This window comes from Pteronotus mesoamericanus, unplaced genomic scaffold (genome assembly GCF_021234165.1).
Source record: "Pteronotus mesoamericanus isolate MK-2021 breed Mesoamerican mustached bat unplaced genomic scaffold, CSHL_Meso_final contig_182, whole genome shotgun sequence".
In the NCBI taxonomy this organism is placed as follows: domain Eukaryota; kingdom Metazoa; phylum Chordata; class Mammalia; order Chiroptera; family Mormoopidae; genus Pteronotus; species Pteronotus mesoamericanus.
This window is the reverse complement of record NW_026555078.1, coordinates 21,329,264-21,355,360: the sequence shown is the minus strand read 5'-3', so window position 1 is coordinate 21,355,360 and position 26,097 is coordinate 21,329,264. Positions and strand designations below refer to the sequence as shown.

At 43.4% G+C, this 26,097-nt stretch overlaps 1 protein-coding gene across 1 annotated transcript; it reads right to left on the bottom strand.

Annotated features, from left to right (window-relative positions):
- Positions 1-1,077: 1,077 nt before the first annotated feature.
- SLC10A1 (solute carrier family 10 member 1) lies at positions 1,078-22,119 on the bottom strand. The gene is made up of 5 exons (XM_054567358.1): positions 21,600-22,119; positions 12,230-12,440; positions 5,202-5,380; positions 3,161-3,357; positions 1,078-1,236 (listed from the first exon to the last, which is right to left on the bottom strand). Exons 1-5 carry the CDS (start codon positions 21,953-21,955, stop codon positions 1,160-1,162), a joined length of 1,020 nt encoding a protein of 339 aa, XP_054423333.1. The 5' UTR covers positions 21,956-22,119; the 3' UTR covers positions 1,078-1,159.
- Positions 22,120-26,097: the final 3,978 nt, after the last annotated feature.

The window sequence follows — 26,097 nt, the reverse complement described above, 5'->3', positions numbered from 1 at the left end:
CTAAAAAAGGCTAAATGGTAGATCTTTTAGTGGCCCAAATCAGTGATTCTTCAGTTTGCTCTGATACTGGGAATATTGGTAGTCTTGAACATTTGCCAGACTGATGCGCTGAAATTGTCATAGTTTCAGTTGTATCTAATCATATTAAATGATAGAGAAATGACAGGCATGGTCATTAATTTGCAAGTGTTGTTAATATTCGTAGTTCTTTAATCTTGAGCCTAATGTTTGCATGTGAGCAATATGCAAAATGTTTAAATTTCATGGGAGGAAATTGGAATTTTAAGACTTCTAATTTGAGTATTTTCTTTGAATATACTTTGAAGAGAAACCACTCTTTGGCAGTAGCTTAAACTGAATTTTGAGGGAGCATAATGTGGACAGTACTGATACCTGATGAACTGATGGGACAGACTGTCAGTGAAAGGATTCTGTTGATTTTTATGTTTCTTACTGCCTGGCTTTTTCTTGTTAAAAGTTTCCCCCCTCTACTTCTGGGATTATATTCTTGCATTATGGCTGAGAGTTTGAGTTTGTCTTGTCCAGTTGCTCTTGCATATCATCATCATTGCTTTTATAGACTTGGTGTCACATTTGAGTTCTCAAGAGCGTTAATCCCAGTAGTGATGTCAAAAGGGCGGGAACAGTATCGGAATCTGTAAGGTTATTAGAAAAGACTTCTGAAGTCTATTCTACACCTGAGCATTTCTTTGTTTTTATTTTATTTTTTCATAAAACTTGGAACAGGATTTGGATATTTGATTTTTAGGAAATCATTTTTGACTAGTTTAGAAATCAAGTACCTTCTGTGTGCCTTTCAGGCGCTGTTCTAGAGATGGCAGGGGCAAAAGGCAACCTTAGTTCCTTTCGTAGGGTTGTCACAAGTCTCTTTTTTTTTTTAAAACAAGTATCCAATTCTAAACTGGCGCTAGGTGAGGCTTTTAGGGTTGATTCCCCCCCCCATTGTCTGTCCTCCAGGCAAGGCTTTTTATGATCCTGATAGTTTCTGCTGGAAATGTTGGAGAAAGACTCGGACACTGCTGGTGTGCTCTTCTCATCCTTCCGCTTTCTTGCCACAGTTTACCACACCAGCCTTCTGAATCACTGACCTGAATCCAGGCCATGGGCAAGGCTAGGCTGTGTAAGGGGAGCAACCCCTTTATGCAGTGCCATTTACCAGAGCGGCTGGAGTGGTTTCTTCCGTTGTAGCAGCTATGTAGGTCATTTTCTCTTTACCTGTAAAGTTGAGAAGGGTTATGGGAAGGGAAGGAGAATGAGAGAATCGTTAATACAAAGCTTATTCGATTTGGAAGATAGAAGAATACCAACTTACCCCTAAGGTGGACTCTGGGTTTTTCCCCAACTCTCCTCCCATGGCATAACTAGGAGAGATGTGTTTTCCCTCAATATCCCTAATGGTAATAGTAACAAAAGGTGTGATGAACAGAATATTGACTCCCCAAGACTCTTGTCTCCAACTTCTTTGTACATGTAATATAATAGGGAGTTACGTTTGGGTGAGGCTTTTGACTGCATTTGGGGAGCAGGGAGGGGTCAGGGAGGAAGGAGCCTTAGAGAAGTCTTCCGCAGTCTTTCCAAGCCCCTCCCTTCCCCCCATTTTGTTGTTTGGTCTCCTTTTCCTGGCTGTGTGGCTGTGGTGAGGAGATGGGAAGATAGGAGCCAGGGTCTACTTTTCCTGTTCTCCCATCTCTGTAGAAGGGCGCAGGGGTCAAAATCACAAAAACTTGACCGATTCTTCGCCTTGAGCACTGCCTTTTGGGCCTTGAGTCCGTAAAGCAGAAACCTTTCTCCTCTGGCCTTTTTTTTTTTTGGTAAGAGGGTGGAGACCTCAATGGGCAACAGATTTCTTGAGGTACTCTTAACTAAGCACCAGGCTAGATTTTCTACAACTCCACTGTAGTTTTGAACCAAAACCTTCAAAATTATTCTGAAGTATGGTCAGCTATTTACTGGTTTCTAGTTGGCTACTTGATAACCAAGGTTAAATTTTAGTTTATTATAAATCTGCATTTGCCTACTAAGATAATTTCACCAGGGGAAGTTCTATCTTTCTCTTAGAGGATAAATCAGCCCCCAGAGTCTAGAAAAGGTCTTCAAGTGGCCCTCAATTAAGTTCATGGGAATAAGTTCAAGGATTTGAGTGATTAAGAATATACTGATGTTTAGAATATACAACACTGAATAATGTTGCCAGGCTAGGTTGAGTTCCCTGGTTTTGGGGAAAAAAAAGGTTAAAGTCCACTTTGAGGAAGGGACTCTGAACTTTTTTTTTTTTTAATAAGTTATATTACTTTTTAAAAAAATGTTTTATTTATTTTTAAAGAGGGGAAGGGAGGGAGAAAGGGAGAGAAACATCAATGTGTGGTCGCCGCTCACACACCCCAACTGGGAACCTGGCCAGCAACCTAGGCATGTGCCCTGACTGGGAATTGAACCAGCAACGCTTTGGTTCACAGGCTGGTGTTTAGCCACACCAGCCAGGGGCTGAACTTTCTTGAGTTTTGATTATGTTTTGAAGAGAATGAAATGATCTGAGCTTTGTCAAAATAGATGCTAATTGGCTAGGAAGTTATTAGTCTAGTAGTAATCAGATTAAGGTATAAATCAGATCAAACTAGATTATTGTGATAGCTACTGTTTAATAAACAAGTTACTGTGTGACTAGAATTGGAATTCTGTTTGGATTCAGGGTTATTGGGCTGCATCACTTTAATGTCTTCTCATATGGGGCTGCCAGTGGTGCCGGGGCTCTGACCTCGGTCTCCAAGAGATGAGTATGTAGTCCTCAAGTACAGACCTCCTGAACTCTTGCGAATGCGGGCCCTTTCACATGACTAAGACCTCACAACTACCTAATGGCCAAGACAGCTCTGCCCTACATTCTCATCCTGAGCACTGTGTATGGCCTCCTCAGTTAAACCAGCCCAGGTTGCTTCAGTCCCATGAGCCCAGCTCCATCCAAAACAGAATGCAGTGAATGGCATAGCCTTCGCTCTTCGAGGTCCCTTTGTACTTTCTGATGCTACCTGTTTCCTACTGACTTGATGAGAATGATAACCCCGTCCAGAACGTCCTTGCAAGAAACTGGATTGCCTCCAATATGAGAGCAGATCTCCAAGGGGAATAATTGAATACTCACCCTTGGAAGGCTTGAATTTATCATAGCACCGGAAGAGGGCAATGAGGAAAAGCCCTTCTCCACACTGGCAAATCATGTAGAGGAGAGGGAAGAAGAAAAGTGGTCCAATGACTTCAGGGGGGAAGGTCACATTGAGGATGGCAGAGCAGAGTTGGACATTCTGGCATCCAGTCTCCATGCTGACAGTGCGGCTGCATCTGTAGGTTAACAAAACCAACCCCAAATGCCCTCACAGAAGAGGCATGAGCTGCAAACTCAGTTCCCTATCCCCTCCTTCCCAGATCCTCTTAAGACCCACTGAACACCCCAAGACAGGAAGATTTAAACTGCCAGGATAGGGGGTGCGCGGGGTTTCAAGAAAAGCTAAGTGGACATGTCTTAAAATCACTAATCCAGCTTTGGGGAAAGCGGTGACCAGTTGGTTCATGTCGAGAGTTTTTATGAGATCATTTTTTATTATCTTGGAAATCTACAATTTGTCTACTTTTATAGGGTTACCAAGTTAAAATTTGGAGAAATGTCCAGCTGGTAAAGGATGAAAGGAAGGTGTGAGTCAGTATCCCTCACTGGCTTGTAATATTGGGCTTACATATGGGACAATGAGAGTTTCAACATTCAGTAGAAGATTGAAATGTCTGGGGGCCTTGTTCTCTTCCCAAGACTCTGGCTTGGATACCTTGAACTCCAAAATACGTGATGACTGAAAAAATAAAAAACTTGATTCAAAGATTTATCTATCTTTGGGATACATTCTCTTGGTTTTGCTGTCCATTTTATGGATGAAAGAATGGGATGTTTACACTTAATGAATGTGCATTAAATTCATTGACTTGCAGTTAGTGTATTAAAATAGTTGTTACTGTACCCTGAGAGCTGCCTCAGCACATTGTGGGAAAGGCGGCTACGATGGTATTGAACGCTTGGTGCTGGGGGCATCGTGATCTGTATCACTGTGTCTCCGTGAAAATTGACATCGAGTGGTCATTGGCAGCCTTTTGCCTCTACGTAATCACCATGTGTTACATCCTGTAGTAGTTTGTTCTTTATTAGCATGTTTTTAAAATGGATGATTATTTTTATTAAATTTTTTTTTTAATTTTAGTTTTCAATTACAGTTGACATTCAATATTATTTTACATTAGTTTCAGGTGCACAGCATAGTGGTTAGACAATTACGTAATTTACGACATGATCCCCTGGCACCACTGTTACTGCAATATTATTGACTGCATTCCCTATGCTGTACTTTACATCCCCGAGACTGTTTTGTAACTGCCAATTTGTACTCCTTAATCCCTTCACCTAGCCCCCAACCCCCTCTTATCTCGCAACCTTCAATTTGTTCTCTTTATGGATAATTATTTTTAAACTATATTTTAAAAACACTTTAAGTTAGTTTGGTTTTGGGGTTGGGGGTGCTGGGGTGCTATTGGTGTGTAGGCCCCTGCATAAGCATTTGCCAACGCCTGAGAAGAACGCAAGTTCCCGGAATGCTCTGCTCTCTGTAGACAGTGCCCGGTGTTCCCATACCCGGCGCTCTGAGTTATCGGTTCCCCTAAAGGAGCAGCTGTTTTTAATTTGACTAGATGATAACCGAGGTCCCAGCGACTTCAGCTCTGAGTGCCCCTCAGCGCTGCCATTTGATGGTGCTGCCCTTGTCAAGGCAAAAAAAGGGGAAAAGTGGAAGAGGATGAATATGATCGCCATTGGTCATGATGACATGGAGATACCCCAGTGCCATCAGCTACCAGGAATTCGAGCAGGAGATGGAATCTAGGCTCTGGAGGGAGCTCTTTGCTGTGAGTTGGTTTTTTGGATGATTAGAGAAATGCCGTCGTTCTCTGGGTTAATGTTTCTAACCCATTCAATTCCTTCCCAGTATTTCTTGACAGTCCAAAGTCCCTTGTTCAGTTGATGCATTTGGACATATTGCTAGGAAAATGCCCTCCCCCAGACCTCAGGTCTCCTCATCTTTTTCCTGAGAGACCAGGACAAAAATGAGGCCCACACAACAACGAGATAGATCTAAAGTAATACTCACTGTCCATTGAGGCGGACGAGAGTGGAGAGGATGAACCCCAGCAAGAAGCCGATGAAAGGCATCAGGGTGGAGGTGAGCCACAAGTGAGGTGTCATGACGAACATGATGCTCTTGCCCACGTTGATGACAGACAGCCATATGATGGCCACGCTGAGCAAAAGCATGATGATCATTCCTCCCTGCGAAGGAGGACAAAGGAAAGGCGATCAGAAGGGCAGTGGGGACGGCGGGTGGGTAGTAAAGCGCCATGGGCATTGGGGTGGGAAGCATTTTAATGGAAACAAATTGGTATTTGAAGTGGAAGTGAATACAAAAGACCTTTATTTTCCATCTTTTGGAATTCTTACCAGTAGCTGGGAAGCTTCTTGGAGGACAGAGACCTGATTAACACTTGTTACTAAAAGACTAAGCTAAGTGCAGTGTCAGCCTGACTCTCTGGAGAACAGATTTTCAGATAAGTGCTGAGGCTGTGAAGGAATGAGACTATTCAACCCTCCTGCAAAATGGTTCTTGTAAATTGAAAGTCCTCTTGCAAAGGCATTAACTCAAGAGCTTGTACACACAATCCAACAATATTGCCATTGCTCCAGGTATTTTGGAACTTATTTGATGTTATTAGAACCCATTATACTTGTCTCAAGTAGGAATTCCATTATGGGTAGGGACCTCATACATTTTAGGATGAATTTGACTTCTAGAAGTTGCCAAGAGTCATTTGAAGTGAAGCTGGTAAACAAGTTGGATGATCAAGTAAGGTAATGTGGTTTTAGATCCCAAATGGTGTATAACTAAAGCGATGAACCTACTTCCTTGAGTGACTTGAAAACTGGATATGAAGGAAGTTCCCAAAAAGAGCTTCAGAAATATCTTGCATAATAATAGCATCATCAAAAACAATACAGGTGTCCACCCTGTCCCAGGTAAGTTCTATGAAAGCAACACTTACTGATTTTATTAATATGATTAAATACATGTTAATATTGAATATGAAAGCCATATTTAGTTTTAAAAAGTCTAGTTGCAACTTCCATACCATTTAAATTTTCAATAGGTAGATTTATAATCTGCATTTTGGAGAATGGCATGTTCCAAACTGATAAAGTATATGCATAAATTTAAGGCTCTTTGGTCTTGTTCATCCTTTGAGTAAAGGTATATCAAACTTTTTTTAGAGCTTACCATGTTATTTTGTAATGATTATATGTGTTGGTTCAGTTTTCAGTTCATTCACTTGTACAGGGTTTGATACCTCTAGTATTATTTTAAAAAATTGTGGTAAAATATAACACAAAAGTTGCCATCTAAACCATTTTTTAGTGTACAATGTAGTGGCACTGATTACATTCACAAAGTTTTCCTGGTAACATTTTAATGTTTCTTTTGCTCAAATTCTAGCTGCACACTTTTGCATTTCTGTGTTTTTAATTCATGTTCCAACTGATGTGGTCATATAATACACCACCTGTACCAACTCGTTCCTATCCCATGATAGGAAGAAATTTCACAGATCTCATCAATAACTGCATGCTTCATGTTTTATTGAAAGACTAGGAATTGAGGTGCTCAGTTTGCTCTTGCATTTTGAGTTGATTGCTCCTTTGGATTCTTTTGTTGTCTTCTGCTGAGGGACCAAATAGTGTTTGATGCAGGCAAAAGAGTGTCCCAGATAATGGAGGGGGAAAGGGCTGCAGGAATTGTCCAAGAATTGAGGGGCCTTTTGCTCCGGGGGCACTCACTCTCATGCCCTCACTCTTGTTCTCCTGTGCTCGGGGCCTGTTGCGTGGCTACGAGCTCAGACATTGCTGAAACCCTGGTGTGAAAACCAGCTCAGCTGGTCTCAAGATGTGTGAACTTTGGTGAGCTGCTCAGCCTCGCTGAGGTTGATGGCACAGGACCTGCCATATAGGAACCTCTCACTAAATTGTAGCTCCTATTACTCATAGGTAAAGGAGAGGAAGCTAACATTCCAAAGTTTCCTGCCACAGTCAGTCTTGCCATGTGTGGAAATCTCATGTCCACAACCTCCTGCTGAGACAGGCCATAGGTAGTGGCTTCTCCATCAGTCACCATGTTTTGCGTCGGTAACACCTGACCACTGACTGTCCTGTCATAGGTGATTGAAACTGTGATGAGTGCCCATTCATGGGCAGCCACCTCCTTCAGCTTGACCAGGGGATGTCCTGGCCCAAAGTATTCCCACAAAGGTGGCCTGCACTGGTTGGTGAATGACCCAAGTAGTCCTATCCTCTCTTTTCGGGAGTTTTTAGAATTGCAAGGAAGCAGGAGCAGATGCAAGTGTTAAAGGACACAGAGGCCTGGGAGCAGCAGAAGCCACAAGTCTGCAGAAGCTATGTGGCAAAGGAGTCAGGTCAAGTCATCAGTAGCAACAGGTGGGAAAAGCATAGGTAGAGTGGTTGAGTCAGTGTAATGGCTGGACCCTTACTAAAAAGTGGTGGATGGCTTGCAGTAAAAGTGGCTTCTGTCCATGTTGTGCTCAATTTCATCAACTGCACAGCCTTGAATAAACCCTTGCGTAGGCAAGGTAAAGTGTTATTTGAACTTCCTTTCCAAACAGGGCATCCCTGAGACCCATCCTGGAGTATCTAAATATGGCCTCCCACTGGGAAATGCCAATGGTTGAACAGAGTTGGAGTAAGTACCTTCTGCCAAAGACTGTTTTCAGGAGTTAGATAGTTTTGATTTGAAAATCTCTAGGAGGGTTAAGTGAGCAAAGAGGCTGGGCTCATTTTTCAGCTTGAACTTCACTACATTTTATGGCAGCGGGAGATTAAGGATGAGTATAGACGTCAAAGAGCCATGAAAGCAAGGAAGCCTCAGCCCTCGTTTCGTGACGTCTGTTCCTGCATCCTCTGGGGCGACTTCTGTTGGGGAGTGTTTGGTCAGTGGAGCTGCTGACCTCTGGTTATCTAACCCTGGAGGTGGAGCCAAGGCAAACTGGGTCTAATGCACACCCGTCCCTGCCTTTCTAGCCCAGGTGTACCGTAGCCCTTTTAGTCTTCTCTGGGGTTGGTTTGATTCCGTTGTCACTGAGGAACGGAGCAGTGGGTGCGCAGCACGACTGGAGGAACAGGAGACTGATTGATAACCTTGACTCTGCCAAGGAACTTCCTTGGGCCTCGGTGATTCTACCCACAAATTGGGAATAAGGCAGGAGGCTGAACTTTACCTTGAAGGACTTTTCAGCTTTAAGATCTGAGATTCTTTTTGCACTCTCAGAGCAGTTTTAATTAAAGTTATTCTGAAGTAAAAAGGAGGCATATGTTCTTATATCAATTGCACTCGGGGTCCTAGTAATTTGGTTTTCTTATCTATAAAATGGGGGAGGATAGCCCTGGCCAGTGTGGCTTGGTTGGTTGGAATGTGGATCCGTACACCGAAAGAACGCATATTTAAGTTCGGGGTTCAATCTCCGGTCAGGGTGTGTTAGGGAGGCAACTGATTGATGTTTCTTTCTCACATTGATGTTTCTCTCTCTCTCAAATCAATAAACATATAAAAAAATAAAATGGAGGAGTATAGAGTTGCCTTAAATCATCAGGTTACTTCACATTTTTATGTTCTGTGATTTTTCTTTTTTTAATCCTCATTGGTTGACTTTTTTTCCCCATTGTTTTTAGAGAGAGGGAAAGGGAGAGAGGAAGGGAAAGAGAGAAACACTGATACAAGAGAGAAGCGTCGATTGGTTGCCTCCCATACGCACCTGGACTGGGGATTGGCCCCACAACCGAGTTATGTGCCTGATAGGGAATCGGAGCCACAACCTTTCAGTTATGAGATGATACTCCAACCAACTGAGCCACGCTGGCCAGGGCTATTCTGTGATTTTTCCCCCCCTTTATTCCTGTACCACACAAACTATCTTGAAGAAATGAAATGATGAACATAAACACATTTCTGGATTTTTTTTTTCCTCTTCTAATGTTTGGGAGAGAGAGAACTTGCTCTTTTATTCCTTTATTTATTCTCATGCACTAGGGAGCACTGTGATAGGTACTGGGACTCAGTGTAAAGTTACAGCCTTAGGATCTGTCTTCAAGAGGAACTCGAGATGAGCGGGGAATAAAAACAAACAGGTGTGTATAATACAGAATGACTAATGCTGCCAGGGTTAGCGTTGGGGGCTGTGAGAGTAGATAGGACCAGCCTCCTCACCAGGCTTGTGAGTTAAGGAAAGCGGCCTTGGGGAGATACCATTTGTGTGCAGCATGAAGGGTGAGTAGGTATGAGCCCAGCAAAAGATGGTGGGTGAGGTAGAACTTGGGGAGGGGAGTGTTCCAGGTGGGAGAAGGTGCAAAGAAAAGAGACTGGAGAGGTCAGTTAAGACCAAACTAAGAAGGGCCTGGGAAGCCACATTAAAGAGTTTAAAATTTATCCTGGGGGAGAGTAAGGAACCCCTGAGGGGCTCTAGGCAGTGGAGTGACATGGTGAAGTCTGTACTTTCCACCTTCCGGTTAAAACTGGGTCAAGGAGCCAGGTTAGAAGATTATTTCAGTTGTCTAGTGAGAGAGAATTGTGGCCTGAATGAAGACAGGGGAGACAGGATGGGGAGGAATGGATGGATTCAAGCAAATGCAGGCAGAGCTGACAATCACTGATTAATGTGAGTGTGGAGGGAGAGGGGACATCGGGAATAACTTCCCAGTTCAGGCTCAGGTAGTTGGGCACATTGAATGCCAGCCATTGAGCTAATCAGAGGGGGAGGGAGCAGGCTTGGGGAGGAGATGATTTCAGTTTAAGGCATGCGGAGTTTTAAGTGCCTGAAGCATATTCATGAAGAAAGGTTTAGCGGTCAGTAAATGGATTCCAGAGTGAGGAGACAGTTGAGGGCTGGAGAGGCTATTCTGCAAGTCATCTCAGCTCCTAGGTGTTGGCTGAGACGGACTAGCTCTCTCTTGGTGGGAGGATCTGGGGCTTAGGGAAGCCTGGAAAGAAAAGCAGAGAGCTTGAGCTGAATGCTGAGGACTTTTACCAGGGAGGCTCATCAGGGGGTCTGAAAAGAAGCGCAGGAGAGAAGCTGGAGCACTCAGCGTCCAAGGCTGCGGGCGAAGGCTCCTGAGAAGGAGCCGCTGGTCTACCAAACTGTCGGATTAGGAGAAGAAAGTGGGGCAAGTGGTCATCAGGATGCTGAGTGGACGGGAGACCAAGGGGGAGAGAAGAGAGGGATTTATGTGACTGAGACCAGCTGTGGAGGGCCCAGTCAGCGGTGAGAGCAGCCCTGGTGGAGGCGTGGTGGGCGCGGAAGCCGTGCAAGAGGATGTGCTTTTGGGGACAAGTGTTCCCCAAAGTGTGGTTAGGAAGGGGGCAGAAAGAGAGGTGTTGGCCAGAATGGGAGGTGAGGAATTTTTTGTTTTTAAAGATAGGAGATTAAAAAAAAAAAAAAAAAAAGACAAAGCCCTGGCTGGTGTGGTTGAGTTGTTTGGAGCATCATCCCATAAACCAGAAAGGTACAGGATCGATTCCTGGTCAGAGCACATATCGAGGTTTTAGTTTTGTCCCCCATCCAGGCACATGTGAGAGGCGACCGACTGATGTTTCTCTCCCTCCCTCCCTCTTTCCTTTCCCCTTTCTCTAAAATCAAGGAGCCTGTCCTCAGGGGAGGATTAAAAAAAAAAAAGATAGGAGAGGTGTGACTCCATATCAAGGCTGGTTGTGAAGAACTAACACAGAGATGTTCTAGAAATGAGAGCGAGGCGGAGGTGACGGTGGGGGCTGAGGCACATGATCAATAAAAGGAGATCCCTGAGAAGCGAGGGTGGAGAGAGTGGAGGATGCCACCCAGAGCGGAGGAGGGTGATCAGCATGCGCAGGAGGAAGAATGGCGTCTGTGTCTTTCAGCAGGTGGGGAGGAGAGCTGCGGCCACGGTATTAGACCTGTGGCAGGACAAGGGCAAAACCTGCTCTGACAATGTGAAAGTCACAATGTGAAAATCAAATAACCCTGAAAATCTGAATGGGAGCTTTTTTGTCTCAGGGCCCAAGCTGCTGCTGAGCCTTGGCTTCCAGGTAGCATGCTCTGTAGATGGGCCCATGGACACAGATCCTGGGGCAGGGCGGAAACAGGCCCTCAGTGTGTCAGGAGTCAGGGTCCTTCCCGGGGACAAGTGACGAGGAGTGATCCAGAGTGGATACTGACAGGGACCGAGCTCTAAGGTCACAGAAGTCGGCAGATGGACCACGGTTGCACTCCAAGAGTCTGTGATTCTTCCAAGGGCGAGGTGGTGGCATGATACCCTGTTTGTGACCATAGTGCTCCTCCGACCCTCTGGGGTCCTACTCACTGCACCCTCGTCCCATCCCACTCCTGAAATGCTGGGAGTGCACCCCACCTCTTCCCCTGGGCTCCACCCCTCTGGCTTCCTGACCAGTCAGCCAGGTTTGCCCTTGCTCGCTCTCTTCAGGCTCGTCCCCAGCCTTTCCCAAATCCTATATTTGTTCTTGTTTTGGCTCAAGACTGTCCATTCCAGGAGACCTTTCTGGGCTCCCTGGGCCTCACTAACTTCCTTGCATCCTGCCAGTGTTTGAGCACTGTGTTGGGTTTCGTTTCTCCTGTGTTAAATCACTTTCTGAAAACTGTCTGTGAATCCTCAGAGGATGTAGGATAAAAATTAGAATCTAATAGGTGCATAATAAAAATTTAATTTTATTATTAAAATAATGATGATGCCTTATAGTTGTATATGGTCTTTTATATTTTTCCTCTTAACTTTTTGAAAGTATTCTCAGGTACATTACAATCCCATTAAGTGGGTGTCCCAATAGTAGATCTTTGTCTTATCTTTTCCTTTCTTTTCCTTCCCTTTTTTCCCTTCCCTTCCCTTCCCTTCCCTTCCCTTCCCGTCCCTTCCCTTCCCTTCTCTTCCTTTCCCTTCCATTCTCTTCCTTTCCTTTTTTGTAAACAAGGGAAAAAAAAAACACAACACAGAAAAAAGCCCAAATGACTTGCGTCTAGCCTTACGCTGAGATGATAGTGGTGTTCTTGCTCCCCACCCAGGCCCCCAGATTCTTACCTTGATGATGTAGGGTACATAGTGTGGCCGTTTGGTTTTGAGGAAGATCCCTATGATGCAAGGAATGAGAGTCACGATCAGTGAGAACACAATGCTTCCATAGGGTACCTTGTCCTTCATGTCCCCATCATAGATCCCCCTGGAGTAAATGTACAGGAGGAGGGGCATCATGCCCAGGGCAATGAAGGTGGAACAGGTGGTCATCACGATGCTGGGTGGGAGACATAGGGAGAGTGCAGAGAGAAAGCCCATTAACATGGATGATTTTGTTGAGTGCTGGCCTTGTGCCAGACACTGTGCTAAGCACTTTACCTGTGTTGCTTCATTTCTTTTCCTGGCTAGTCTTACGGGGTAATTATACAATCTCCCTTTTGCTAAGGAGGCAGTTAAGGACTAGAAGAGTTGTGACTTGCCCAGGATCAAGCAGGTAGTAATGGCTGGAGGCAGGATGTGTACCCAAGTCTGTCCAACTGTATAATCCCTGTGTGCTTCATTATGGAAGGAATGCTCTGATCCCCTTTGTAACAGAACTCTTTTTGCTCTGAGCAGATGCTGTATACACAGCCCATTTAGAAGAAAGCTAACTGGGTGACTTCATCATTCTGATTATATCCCACTGGGTCACAGAACAGCACCCAGCCCACATCTGTGTCTGTCTTAGAGCCTCGCGGAGGGCCGGACATAATGGCTACATCCCACCAGGATGACAAGGATTAGCTACATTGGGAACATTTTCTCTTTTGGAGATTTTGAATGTGAGACACCATGACAGAACATGTGGTCTTTGAAAGTGAGTGGCATGGGAGGGGTGGTCAGGTAGATGCCAAAAACATGCAAAGGAAAAGTAAACAGGACCATGATTAGGAGGACTATAAAAAAACAGCAGCAGTGGAGAAGGCAGCAATAGCTACCCATTGCTGCATAAGTGACCAGACAACCGGTAACAGACCTGCTTTCTATCTTAATCATGGTTCTAGTCCCCAACGCTGATAGTTCTCATATTCTTTACTTTCTCATTTATCCTTACATTATTTAAGTAAATTGAGTGTGAGACTCAGAGCCTGAATAACATATCCTCCCAGCTCTAATTTGTATCTTAATTGCCCTATTACCATTTCCATTCAGAATCTAATACATGTTAGCCCCAGGACGGTGTAGGGGCACATGCCTTCCAGAAAGACCAACTGGGAGAATGAAGCTGCTAGGGAACCCTCTTGGATTTGTGGACACCGACCTAATGCTATTTGGCTCTGGCTTCCATTCTAGCAGGAAGGTTGGATGTGAAGGCTTGGCACAACCTCAGGAAAATCAGCACAGTGTATACCCCTCCTCCCCATAGCCCTGCCCTCTAGCCGCACTTCTTCACTGTTTCCATCAAGATGAACTGTGGCTTAAATGAACATCAAGTACAGCCTAGTCCAAAGGGTCCAGATTGTAGCCATCTCCAGAACAGCAACAGGGAGAGGATCACAGGGATAAGAAACTGTCAGAGGTGAGGAGACACCCTCAAAAAATATCATGTGTTGAATAATGGGGCAACCCTCCCTTACGAACACCTGAAACACTTAAGTACATGCCTGAGCTTGTAGGAAAGTAATAAAGGTTTCCAGGGATCAGAAACAAAGCAAAGTAAGTCTTCACTTAACATTGCATATATCTCACTTTTACCATCAGCTAATTGATACAAACAAGAGTTAAGTTCCTATAGCATCTTATCAACATTATAACGGAATGATATCGGATGAAATTTTAAATGTTATTCATTATTCGAGGACCTGCTGCAGTTAGTGGGTAAACTTATGTAGAAGGCACACTATGTGGGGGCGGGGCGGGGCGGCGGGGGGCGGGGGGGGGGGGCGCGGTTGTAGGAAGTAGAGCGCTGGCTTTGGTAATTTGGAGGCTTAGGTTTTAATGCCTAAGGGAGGGACCGGATTTGAGATTTTAGGCTTCTGAAAAGAGGAGAGTTGAAACAGAGAGATCAATAATAACAATTTGGAAAAATAAAACATTTAACTATCTTATGGGTCAAATATGAAATAATGAAAAGAAGAAAATATTTGTAATGGAATATAATATAATACACATTTAAAAACACGTGGGAAGATAACCTTGGATTAGGCAATATTTTCTTAGATATGACACCCAAAGCATGAACGACCAAAGAAAAAACATAGATTTGACTTCATCAAAATTAAAAGCCTTTGTGCTTCAAAGAACAGTATCAAAAATGTCTCCCACATAATGGGAGAAAATATTTGCAAATCATACAAGGGTTTAGTATCCAGAATATATAAAGAACTCTTACAACTCAACGACTTAAAAACCCCAAATAACTCAATTTAAAAGTGAGAAAAGGACTTGAATAGACATTTCTTCTTAGGAGACATGCAATTGGCCAATAAACATAAAAGAGAAATACAAATCAAAACTATAATGAGGTTCCATTTCACACCCACTAACATGTTTGCAGTAAAAATGCTAAGTCTTGGAGAGGATGTGGAAAAATTTTAATTTTCATATGTTATTGATGGGAATGTGAAATAGTACAGCCACTGTGGAAAACAGTTTGGCAGTGCCTCAAAAAGTTAGAGTTGTCATATGACTGAGCAATTCCATTTCCCAGGTACGTATTTCCTGGGACATATTTCCACACAAAAAACTTGTATACTAATGCGCATAGCAGGATTATATAATAGCCAAAATTGGAAAACAATAAAAAATCCATCAGCTGATAAATGGATAAGCAAAATATGGTGTCTCCATACAATTGAATATTACTCGGCCATAAAAGCAATGTGAAGTACTGCTACATGTGGTCACATGGGTGAACTTTGAAAACGTTATGGTAAGTGAAATAAGTAGAAATGTTAAAGGCCATATACTGTGTGATTCCATTTCTATGCAATTTATAAAGGGAAAAAGACCAGTTAGGTTGCCAGGGGCTGGGGTAAGGCAAGAATGGGGAGTGACTGCTAATGGGTACAGGGTTTTCTTGGGATAACTAAAATGTTCTGGAATTAGATAGTGGTGATAGTTGTACAACCTTAAGAAGACACTAAAAACTACCGAATTATACATTTTATAATGGTAAATTTTATGATGGTATGTGAATTACATTTCAAAAAATAAATTAATTTTAAAAAGTTGGGTAACATCTAAATTAATTCTTAGAGAAAAATGGATAGACAAATATTTACACAGGAAAATCAGAAAAACAAACAAAAATCAATGAGCTGAGCATTTCAGTTCAGAAACAAAGGAAACCCACTGGAAGTAGAAGAAAGGAAATATTTAAGATGAAAGAATAAACTTTAAAAATTATATAAGTTGGGAGGATCAATTAAAAATTAAACCAAAAGCAGTTTCTTTGCAAAGTCCAATAAAATAGACACTGCTGGCAAGACTAATCAGAGAAAAGGAGAGGAGGCCCAATTGAAGATATTAGGAAGAAAAACGGAACGTAATTTCAGATATAATTTTATACTTTTATTTTTCAATTTAGATTAATGGACAATTTCCTGGGAAATATAATCTACAAAAAAAATTCAAAATATAGCCGAAAACCTGAATCAACTTAAGATCATAAGGACATTTAATAAACTTTCTGAGACCTATCTTCCCAACTCCACATGGTTTTACAGTAGAGTTCTACTAGGCATTCAAAGTGTAGATAGTCTCAATATTATATAGAGAATACAAAAAGGGAGAACATATTCCATTTTTGTATATAAATAGTACACTTTTAGAACCCAAGCTGGAAAAAAAACATTATGAGAAGGGGAAATTAGTAGCCATCCTCACTTATGGACATAGAGGCAAAAAATAATAAAATATTAACAAATGAATCTAGTAATATCTTTATAAAATAAGAAAATGAACAAAATGGATTAATCCCAGCAACATAAGAATGGTTTAATATTAGATAATCTACTGATGTATATCACTAATATCAAGTTAAAGAAAAATGGTATGAGCATTTTATAGGTAGAAAAGTGTCATCCAAAAAAATTCAACGTTCAGGCATGCATGATAAAAATTAGCACACTAGCAACAGAGTGGAAATTCCTGAATCAAAAATCTATAGGAGAGAGGAGAGACCTGGCCGGTGTGGCTCAATGGGCTGAGCACTGGCCTGAGAACTAAAAGACCATTGGTCCAATTCCTGGTCAGGGCACATGCCCCGCTTGTGGGCCAGGTCCCTAGTTGGGGGTGTGCAAGAGGCAACGGATCAATATTTCTCTCCCTCTCCTTCTCTCTCCCTTCTCTCTCTAAAAATAAATAAATAAATAAATAACATCTTTAAAAAATCTATAGGAGACAGGAAACTTAATAGTGAAAAATTAGATGACTAAAGCAAGGATACCAGTTATCATCAACTTTGTTGTAAATTATACTACATATAGGTCTTTGTTAGCACAACAAAACAAGAAATAGGAAAGGTATAAAGATGAGAAAGGAAGAAACTAAATTTTCATTATATGTCAATGATAAGACTGCCCACAGAGAAAGTCAAAGTGAATTTCAATTATAACTAGTAAATAAGAGAATCCATGTGATTCTGAATACATTAACAATAAAAAATGAATCTATCATGCCTTGATATAATAGAAAAAATAATTATATTATGATTTTTAAAAGGGTACCATTTACAATATTTAGAAAACTATAAAATATTTAGAAATAAATCAAAAAGAGGTAAGTAAAATCTTTATGGGATGAATGATAAAACTTCATAAAAAAGGGATAAAATAAGACCTAAGTAAAAGAAAAGCTATACCATTTTCATGGATGGGAAGACTCAATATTATCAAGATAGCCTCTAAATTTATCTATAAATTTAATGCAAATTTAACCAAAATCCCAGAAACATTTTTTGTAGACTTGAGAGTGAATCCCAAAATTCAATTGCAATAATAAAAGGCCAAGAATAATGAGTGTAATTTTCAAGAACAAGGTAGGGGGACTCACCTTTCAGATATCAAAACTGATTATAAAGTTGTAATTAAGAAAATGTGATATTGTGTAAGGAGAGCCACAGAGATCAAAAGAAGAGGAGAGAGAGTCCAGACACAAGCCCATGCATACCTGTGAATCCGACCTGTGGGAGTGATGGCATTACAAATTACTAGACAAATATTCACTCAGTGGTCCTGGGAATTTTTTCTCTCACATAAAAAAGGTAAAATTAAAGCATAGCATACATAATAATTTCTAGGTCAATTGAAGATCTCCATGTGAAAAGCAAAACTTTAAAATTTTTCAAAGAAAATATAGGGGGATATCTTCATGACCTCAGAGGTAGTAAAGGACTTTTTAAAGGAACACAAAAAACGTAAACTGTCAAGGAAAAAAATAGGTAAATTTGATTAAATTAAGGTAAGTGCTCTGTATTATAAGACATTCTTATCAAAGTGTAAAGACAAGTCCCAAACTGTGAGTAGACCATTGCAACATATAAACAACAATACAAACTACACATTAATAAGAAAAAACACAACAGACTCATAAAATAATAGACAAAGAACATTATTTCTAGAAGAGGACACCCACATGGCCAATAAATATTTAAAAAGGCACTAGACCTCCCATGAAATTAAGTTTACAACCACCGTGACCCATGTTAGTATCACCAGATGGCAAAAATGGAAAAGTCTAACAATTTCAAATACCAGTGAAAACATGGAAAAAGTGGGACAACTACTTTAGAGACTGTTTGTAGCTGGTATGTGAACCTCACAATCCAGCCGTCCTGCTTTTATTACACCCTCTCTCCCATGTGAGCACCGGGGCACGTGCACGAGGCTGATCACAGCAGCAAAATGTGACATGCGCATGGAGGTCTGAGAGCAGGAGAAGAGATAAACACAAGCAAACACTATGGCAGTTCAAAGGCACAAAGGTGTTATTTTATTTATATGCCTACAGCTCAAGAAAAATAAAAGAAGCAAATTGTTAAATGACCTGGGCAATATGATAGTGTGTATGCAATTTAAAACCATGCCAATACTGTGAACAGTGTACCTTGTTAATGAATTGGTACATCAGTAGTAATAGTATAAACTATACTATAATGCTGCTAAATTCCAGGAGGTGCCCCCTATGGGGTGGGGAGAGAGGTTTGAGGTTGGGGAGGGGCACCCAGTGCTAGCTATTGATCTCTTCTTAGGAGAAAGGCCACACACACAGGTGGGCTTGTTTTGATGTCCTTGAGCGGAGGAGTCATGCTTACTTTGGCTTGGCGTGTCAGGAGTTCTGGAATTTGCTCTGGGACTTCATGTTCCTTGTGCACACAGCGGGTGTGGGAGCCAGGTTGTAGACCTTCAGGTACCTCCTCCATGTTTGTAAGTGCTGGACCCTGGTCAGGGACGCCCACCGCCTGACTTGCTGGAATCTGTGACTATCATGATCCTCAGTTTACTTTGAAGGATCGGAATGGGAGGTGACTTGTCCAGACTCTAATTCTGAGATTGGAACCTGTTCCATAGTAACACTTGGACCTGGTTGCCTCTCAGAGAGCTGGGGGGCCGGGGAAAAGAGCACATTTGGTTTCTTACTTATCCTTTCTGATTAAGTTCTCAGAGCACGGCACACACCCTGCTTTTGGACATCTGTACCCTGTGTTTGAGGAAGGGCTTTGAGCCGCTGTGCAGAGAAGCAAAGCTGAGGGAGCTGTCAGGGAACTTGTCAGAATCTCTGCAGTGAAGTGGAGACTTCTGGGAACCCGAATGGCTTCCATCTCCTCTTGGTTAGGTTTCCTGTGTCATGGTGGGTAGAGCTGTGGGAATACTTGGGTAGTGTCCACGTCTGTTGCTCCCACAGCCAGTGGCTCTGGTCTCTGCGGTAGCTGGGTCAGGGGGAGCAGATGAACTTGAGGGGCGTCAAAGGTGTTCAAAGGGGCCCAGTTCCCTCTGGCACTCTCTGTCCCCGACAAGTTAAGTTTGCTTCGGCTCTGAGGATATTTTCTCTTGCCTGTGTGTCACCTGCATTTTTTGGAGCTTGTCTAAGTGGCATCCCTGAGGAAGGAGCTGCCATGCTGGACTGCCCCGCGTGGTCTGCCTGGTGGCCCAGCCACCTGGAATGTACCCGGCACCTGTGACGGCAGCTGCCCCCGTTGTGAGGCAGGGCCACAGCAGCGAGAGAGCCCAGAGCTGGCTCCTGACACCATTTGCCTACAAATCCTGGGAAATCTCAGGCAAGACCCTGGACTTCAGCTTTCTCACTGATAAGGCGGAATTGCTGTCGTAAGACACCCTATTCTAAAAGCGAAATAAGATAGTGTTGTGCTGAGAGAAGTCCCAGGCTTGTCACCTTCCTGTGATATCTGGCCCTTGGAAACGTACCATTTAGCTTGCACGGCATTTAAAAAAAATTTGAATGAGTTGCCAATATTTAAGAATTTGGAGATTTCACATAAGAGGGGAGTTTCTACCTTCTCTGAAAAAGCAAGAAGCTGTGCTGCTGGTGGGTTTCCGCTGCCAGAGAACATCCATGATGTGCGCCCTATGTAGGCAGGCAAGGCCTTCGAGGCTGGCAGTCGGTCTCCAGTCATTTTGTTCATTTTTGTATGTGGCTGGCCCTGAAGGTATGTGAGGAAAAGCACAGGCTTTGGAGCCCTGGGCTCAGTTTCCTCATCTCTAATCTGGGCTCTTACACAGCCCCTCCTCACAGGATGCTGCGTGAGGCTTGGGACAGTGCTGGCTGGGTTTTATTGTCAGTATCATTATCATAATTAGAATACGTGCAACAAGTTGTCCTAGAGGAACTCAAATTGAAATATGCAGTCTGGCAGCATGTGCTGGTTGACGATGAGATTCACGCTCTGCAGCAGGGTCTGAGGCATGGCTTAATGCGCGTGGGAGGTTTGCCTGTGGGAAGGGGCTCTCTGGTGGAAGGTGGCTGTCCCTGCAGAGCATTATCTTTTCTGGGTCTGGGTAGAAGTGACAGTTTCCAGGGCCCGGGGCACAGAGGGTGAGCCGGAGAGCATAAGTGGTCACAAGCCTGAGTCACTGGAGGCCTTGTAGGTGGAACGGCCTCAGAAATGCAGCTATTGCTGAAGAGATCTCGTTAGTATCCACTGGCCAAGGAGGCTGGGACATCTGGTCACTGACCCTTAAGAACTCTTCCATTGTCCTTCACGCTGTCCTACCCCTCTCCGCTGCTGTCCAGGTCCAAAAGCCCTCAGAGAACCCCTTCCCCAACACTGAACTCCTGCATCCCTTCTAAACCAGAATTAAGATATAGTCTGGGTTTCTCAGGACACAAAGGCTGTGAAGAGCTTTGTCTAGAGGCCAGGCCCAGACTGAGGACTTGCTTTGCAGCAGGAGGGATTGAGATTAGGTAGAGGGAAGAATTTCCACACAGTGAGGTGGCTGGACATTGGATATGTCCCTTTGGGAGCCTGTACAAGCCAAGCCTCTTCTTCTCATCAACTATCTCAGTGAGGGTGAATCCCATGGGTGGAGACTCCAGAGCTGCTCAGATGGCTGGTCCTGGTAAACCCCACTTATCACTCTCTCTCTCTCTCTCTTTTTTTTTTCTTTTAAAAATCAGCCCTCGGCCCACTTGGCATCACTAGGAGGAGGTTCCTTCTTTGGTTGCTTGGACTGTCTGAATCCACTGCCTTACCTGGCATAGAAAAGAGTGTCTACTGAGGACCCAACTGAAGGGCACTGAGCTGGAGACTGAGGCTTAGATAAAGGCAGGAGGTTCTGTGGGTGCTTTTCCTCAGCCAGTACAGGGGTTACTGCTTGTCCTTGCCCCCAGTGTAGCCCAGCATAACCTGGCTGTCACTGGGAAACTCTTGCATCTACCTGGTTGTGTCTTTCCATGAAAATGTTCTATCTGTTGAGAGGACAGGGGAATCTGCCTGGACAGTTCAGAGGAGCTTTGGAAATTCCTGCTTGCTCTGCAGGGATTGGAGGTGCCCATTTGGTTCTAAGCCACCTTGATCTCCACCAAAATGTCCGGAACCAGTCTGCATCCCCTTTCAGATCTCTGGCCTCAAAGGACACAACTTGCCCACCGTTGTAGGCAGGTAAAGTTCTCCAGAGGCCCCTTTGGTTTAAATCAGTACTCCTTTAAGACAATCCTTATGCCCCACTTGAGATGCCTCTGGGAGTACAGGGGTCTCCAGGATGCCTCTGGGCCAGCTTGGTCCCTTTGGCTTTGTGTTTAAACCAGACATACTCCAGCCCCCACCCCCAGCCTAGCATCAGCTCTTGACAATAAATGCCTCCCACTTCCTGCCCTAGAATCACCCAGCCCTGACTCATTCCCCCTCTAGTCTTTAGTCCAGATTTCCCCCCTTGATTGTGAGGCCTCCAATGTGGCCCCTGTCCCCAGGCTGCTCCCTCCTCATCCCCAGTCCTACCTGAGGTTCATGTCGCCCTTCATGCTCAGGCTGAATAAGTTGGACAGGTTCCCCCCAGGGGAACAGCCACAGATCAGGATGGCCAGTGCCTCGATGTTGTTCAGCCGGAAGACCTTTCCCAGTGCAAAGGCAGTGAGGGGCATTATGCCATACTGCGCCACCAGGGCGATGGCCACCCCCTTCGGCTTCCAGAAGTGAGCCTTTATCTTGCTGAACTCCATGGTGCAGCCCAACGAGAGCATCATGATGAGCAACAGGGCCACCAGGGTGACCCTCAGCGCCAGGTCGGTGGGGCGCTTGCCGAAGTTGGGCGGCAGGGAGAAGTTGAGCGGGACAGACACGTTGAAGACCTCCATCCTCCTGCATGGAACTGGAAGGCCGACAGTGGCACACCTTAGCTCCCTCCGCAGCTCGGTCCTTGCTGGACACCTTCTTCACTCACCTCCCAGGGCAGAGTTTCAGGACACACAGAACTGGAACAGGTCTGATATTGGCCTGCTGTGGCATGCTGAACAGGCCAAAATGCAAATAGAGGGATTATGCAACCGGCTGTGGACCCAAAGGGGAGGCAGCCCAGACTCAATCTGCTTGGCCTGTCCTGTCCGTCTCCTCCGAATTCCTAAATCTTTCTTCGTGCCACTCACAGCCCTTTGCTGCTTCCAGAATAAGAGGCCTTATTTTCCTCCTTTGCCCTGCACTGGGCTCTCCCAGATGTTCTGCTCCTGGGGCCCAGTCCAGGGCCTGCCCCTGTCCAGGTCCTCTGCTCAGTCTTTGATGCCTTAGGAGGGTGCCCTCCCCACGCCTGCTCTGTCAGCTGCCCCCAAACCTTCGGGAGTGAAAAGAGCCAAGCATTATGTTACCTTTCCTTCCTGGTAGAGAGAGCATATCCCAAGGGGTTGTGTGACAGAGGAGGGACAGTTGTGTCTCTGGCCTCTGGGACAGGATATGTCCACGACTCTTTTCCCGGGAGATGAGGTGTCTGTGTCCTTCTCGCCTGTGCGGGGGCGAGGGGGGACACTAGTCCTAATCCCAAACCTGGATGGTGGGGGTCACGCTCACATCTGGAGGGAAGAGCCCGCAGGGGTGGCTGCGGGGGTCTCAGGAAGGGCAGCTCTGAGTGTCCCCTGGCTATAAAGCTTTGTGTCCAGACTCCCTGGCCAGCAGCCTGGGGAGCCCCATAGCTTGGGAAACTTTCTGAGCAAGGAGCAGAAATGCACAGGCGTTTCTTTCCAGCTTCCTTGACAGCTCTACTTGTTTCTATGCCTGTGTGTCTCAGGCTGGAAGCCCGGCTCTGGGCAAACTGCAGCGTCAGAGAGGGATAGGTGGAGACAGGCATGGGGGGGAAGTGAGGGGTAGGCTCGCAGTGCGCACGTGTGTGTGTGTGTGTGTGTGTGTGTGTGTGTGTGTGGTCTGTTCGAGCGTGTGTGGCCCTACTGAGCTTTGCTCCTCTCACCCCAGCGGCAGGGTAGTACCTTCAGAGGCGGGACAAGCGACCAGCCCTCAGAAATGCACTTGCCTCTTGGCTGAGTTAGAACCCATGGGGCCTTGATGGGGTCTCACAGGTTCATATTTGCTGAAGCAGGAGATGAAGCTTTTTGTGTGGGACTCCAGGGGATAGGAACCAGGCTGTGAACCACTGTGGGTCAGAGGGGAGATGGGTTTTGGCTTGGTATGAGGAAATGCCTAAAAATGAGTACATTCCAACAAGGCCCCCGCGACCTTTGGGATCCTGCATAGATAAAGGTTGGGCGACAGGGTCCTCCCCACCCAGGCCTACACAGAGAATCAGGTGGGTAAGCAGCACTCACAGGAAGCAGCCTGGTCTGGCTGAAGCAAGCCTGGAAGCCTGGAAGTTCACCCTGGCTCACTCTGCACTGCAGCCTCAAGCAAATCAGTAGCTCATTAGGTGCTTAATACACAACATTAAATTAAATCCACTATAAAGTAGAGGAGGAAAAGAGTAGCAAAAGTTTCCAACAATCAAAGAATATTTACCAGGAAAACTGCCGCAGAGCAGATTAAAAATTTTCCAAACGTTATACTATTGAATTAAAATAAAATAAAAATAAAAACCCTGAATGCAGTAATTATTTCTGGGAAGGAGGGCAACAAAACAGAAATATAACCCAAATAAGTATTTTTTAAAAATCACCATTTGGGAGCCCCTAATGTAATAGCTGATTCAGGTAAGGATCATCAACAGATGCTAAAACCTTTGGGGAAAAAGTAATTGGGGAATGGGATATTCATGTAGTTATTAACTGGTAATTATAGAGGGAAGATGTATACTTTTACATTGGCAAAACCTGGCAGTTACCCACCTAACCAAGAGATCAAACTTGGAATTCTTAATAGTGAGACAACCTGAAATCATATACCCCTTGAAGGAATGCTAAGAGAAATGCACGCTCTAAATATAGTCTAAAAGGTTTACTCTGAATCTCACCAAGTCTTTAGGTTTAATTAGCAGTTTATTGGAAATACAGGTGTTAGAAAAACAAATGAACTATAGAAAACTAACCAGACAAATCTAGAATATGGGACATTTTACAAAATAGCTAGTGTGTCCTCTTTAATGAATAAATGTTGTAACAAAGTTGGGGGTCTGTTCTACATGTAAAGAATAAAGAGACATAACCAAATGCAATGTATATTTGTATACTGGGTTGAAAAAAGATATTTTAAAACATGTTGGGGAGTAATTGGGGAAATTTGAATATGGACTATACATTACATGATATTATGGGATTATTGAATTAGTATTATGGTTATTTAGGGCAATGTTCTCATCTTAGGAGATGAAGGCTGATATCTTACTGGATGAAGTGTCTTGATGTCTGCAATTTATTTTAAAATGGTTTGGAAAAAATGTGTTTGTGTATTGTGTGTAAATAGAGAAAGGAAAAGCAGATATGGCAAAGTGATAATTGCTGAAACTATGTGCAGGACATACGGATACTCATTGCATTACTTTTCCAAAATGTTGGTCAGGTTGCAATTTTTCAAAACAAGAAGTTGAAGAGAAAAAGGACATAGGAAAGAGATGTTCAGGTAACAGGAGGAGACAAAGCATGGTTGGCAGAACTCAGGAAAACACAGCATTAGGGCTATAGAGGAACTAGAACAAAAATAAAAGACAACTAAGACAATCATAGTAAGGGGCGTGGAAGAGAGAGATGAGAAGGACAAGCAAAATAGAATGGCAATAAAGAATGAAAAAAGGGAGTCAGGAGAAAAATGATAGATATAGAATCCAAGGAATGAAGATCAAATAGACACATAATTGGAGCCTTCATAGAAGAAAACCAAAACAATGGAACAGATCAAATACAAATATGATTTTCTGAAAAAAGGAGACTTTAATTTATACTGTGTATCAGAAAAATTAATCCAGAAGAGTCAGCTGAGAGACATGCATTAGTAAAGTTTTTAGACTTCAGAGATGATCAATCAAGCAAAACGATCAAGTCACTTACAGGGGACAAAAATCAAGGTTCTCTACAGCAACACCAGAAGCTGGTGATGCAATACTTAAATGACTTTCCAGGAGAGAAAAATGTTACCTGAAGATTTTATATCTGGCTAAATTACCATTCAATGATAAAGACAGCCACTTAGTCTTGAACAAGAAAGAATTTAGAGAATGTTGCTTCTATGAACCTTTTTTGAGGAAACTACTAGTGGGTGAATGTCAGCCAACTAAGAGATAATAGGGGAAATTATGAAAACAATATTGGCCACAAGGTTTGGATACATTTACAATGGACTAACACTAACTAAAATTAGAGCGACTGGAATGGTGTGAAAATGATGTGACCCGACACTGTATAAACAATGTAATAAACAAATATTGTCAGAGGAAGGAGGAAAGTAGGTGAGAGGTAAAGTTTACTGATTATTTCATCTGATAACTAGGAGCCAATCACTAGAAGTAATTACTAGGAATTCATCTGTAATAACTAAGAGTCAGCTGGAGTCAAAAAAATATTTCTCAACAAGCCAAGTAATACAATAAAGCACTTTTTAAAAAGTAATTAATTCTAAGACAGATATTATTGACTAAAGTAGGTTAGAAGAGGAGAGGAAGGGAAGAAGAGCAAATGCGTTTACTTTTTTATTGTTCATAATAAGAAACTAATAGACATTTGTTAAATAATGGACAACTAGAGGTATGATGTAAAGCTTTCATTGTAAAAGTAACAACTAAAGCAAAAATAGAGGTCTTTTGAAATTTGAGAGTTACAGCAACAAAGACAACAGACTACATAGTGAAAGCTTTTTTAAAAAAGATGAATTCCTAGTAATTACTTCTAGTTATTGGCTCCTAGTTATTACAGATGGAATAATCAGTAAACTTTACCTCTCACCTACTTTCCTCCTTCCTCTGATAATATTTGTTTATTACATCGTTTATACAGTGTCAGGTCACATCATTTTCACACCATTCTCAGTCGCTCTAATTTTAGTTAGTGTTAGTCCATACCTGATAAAACAGAAA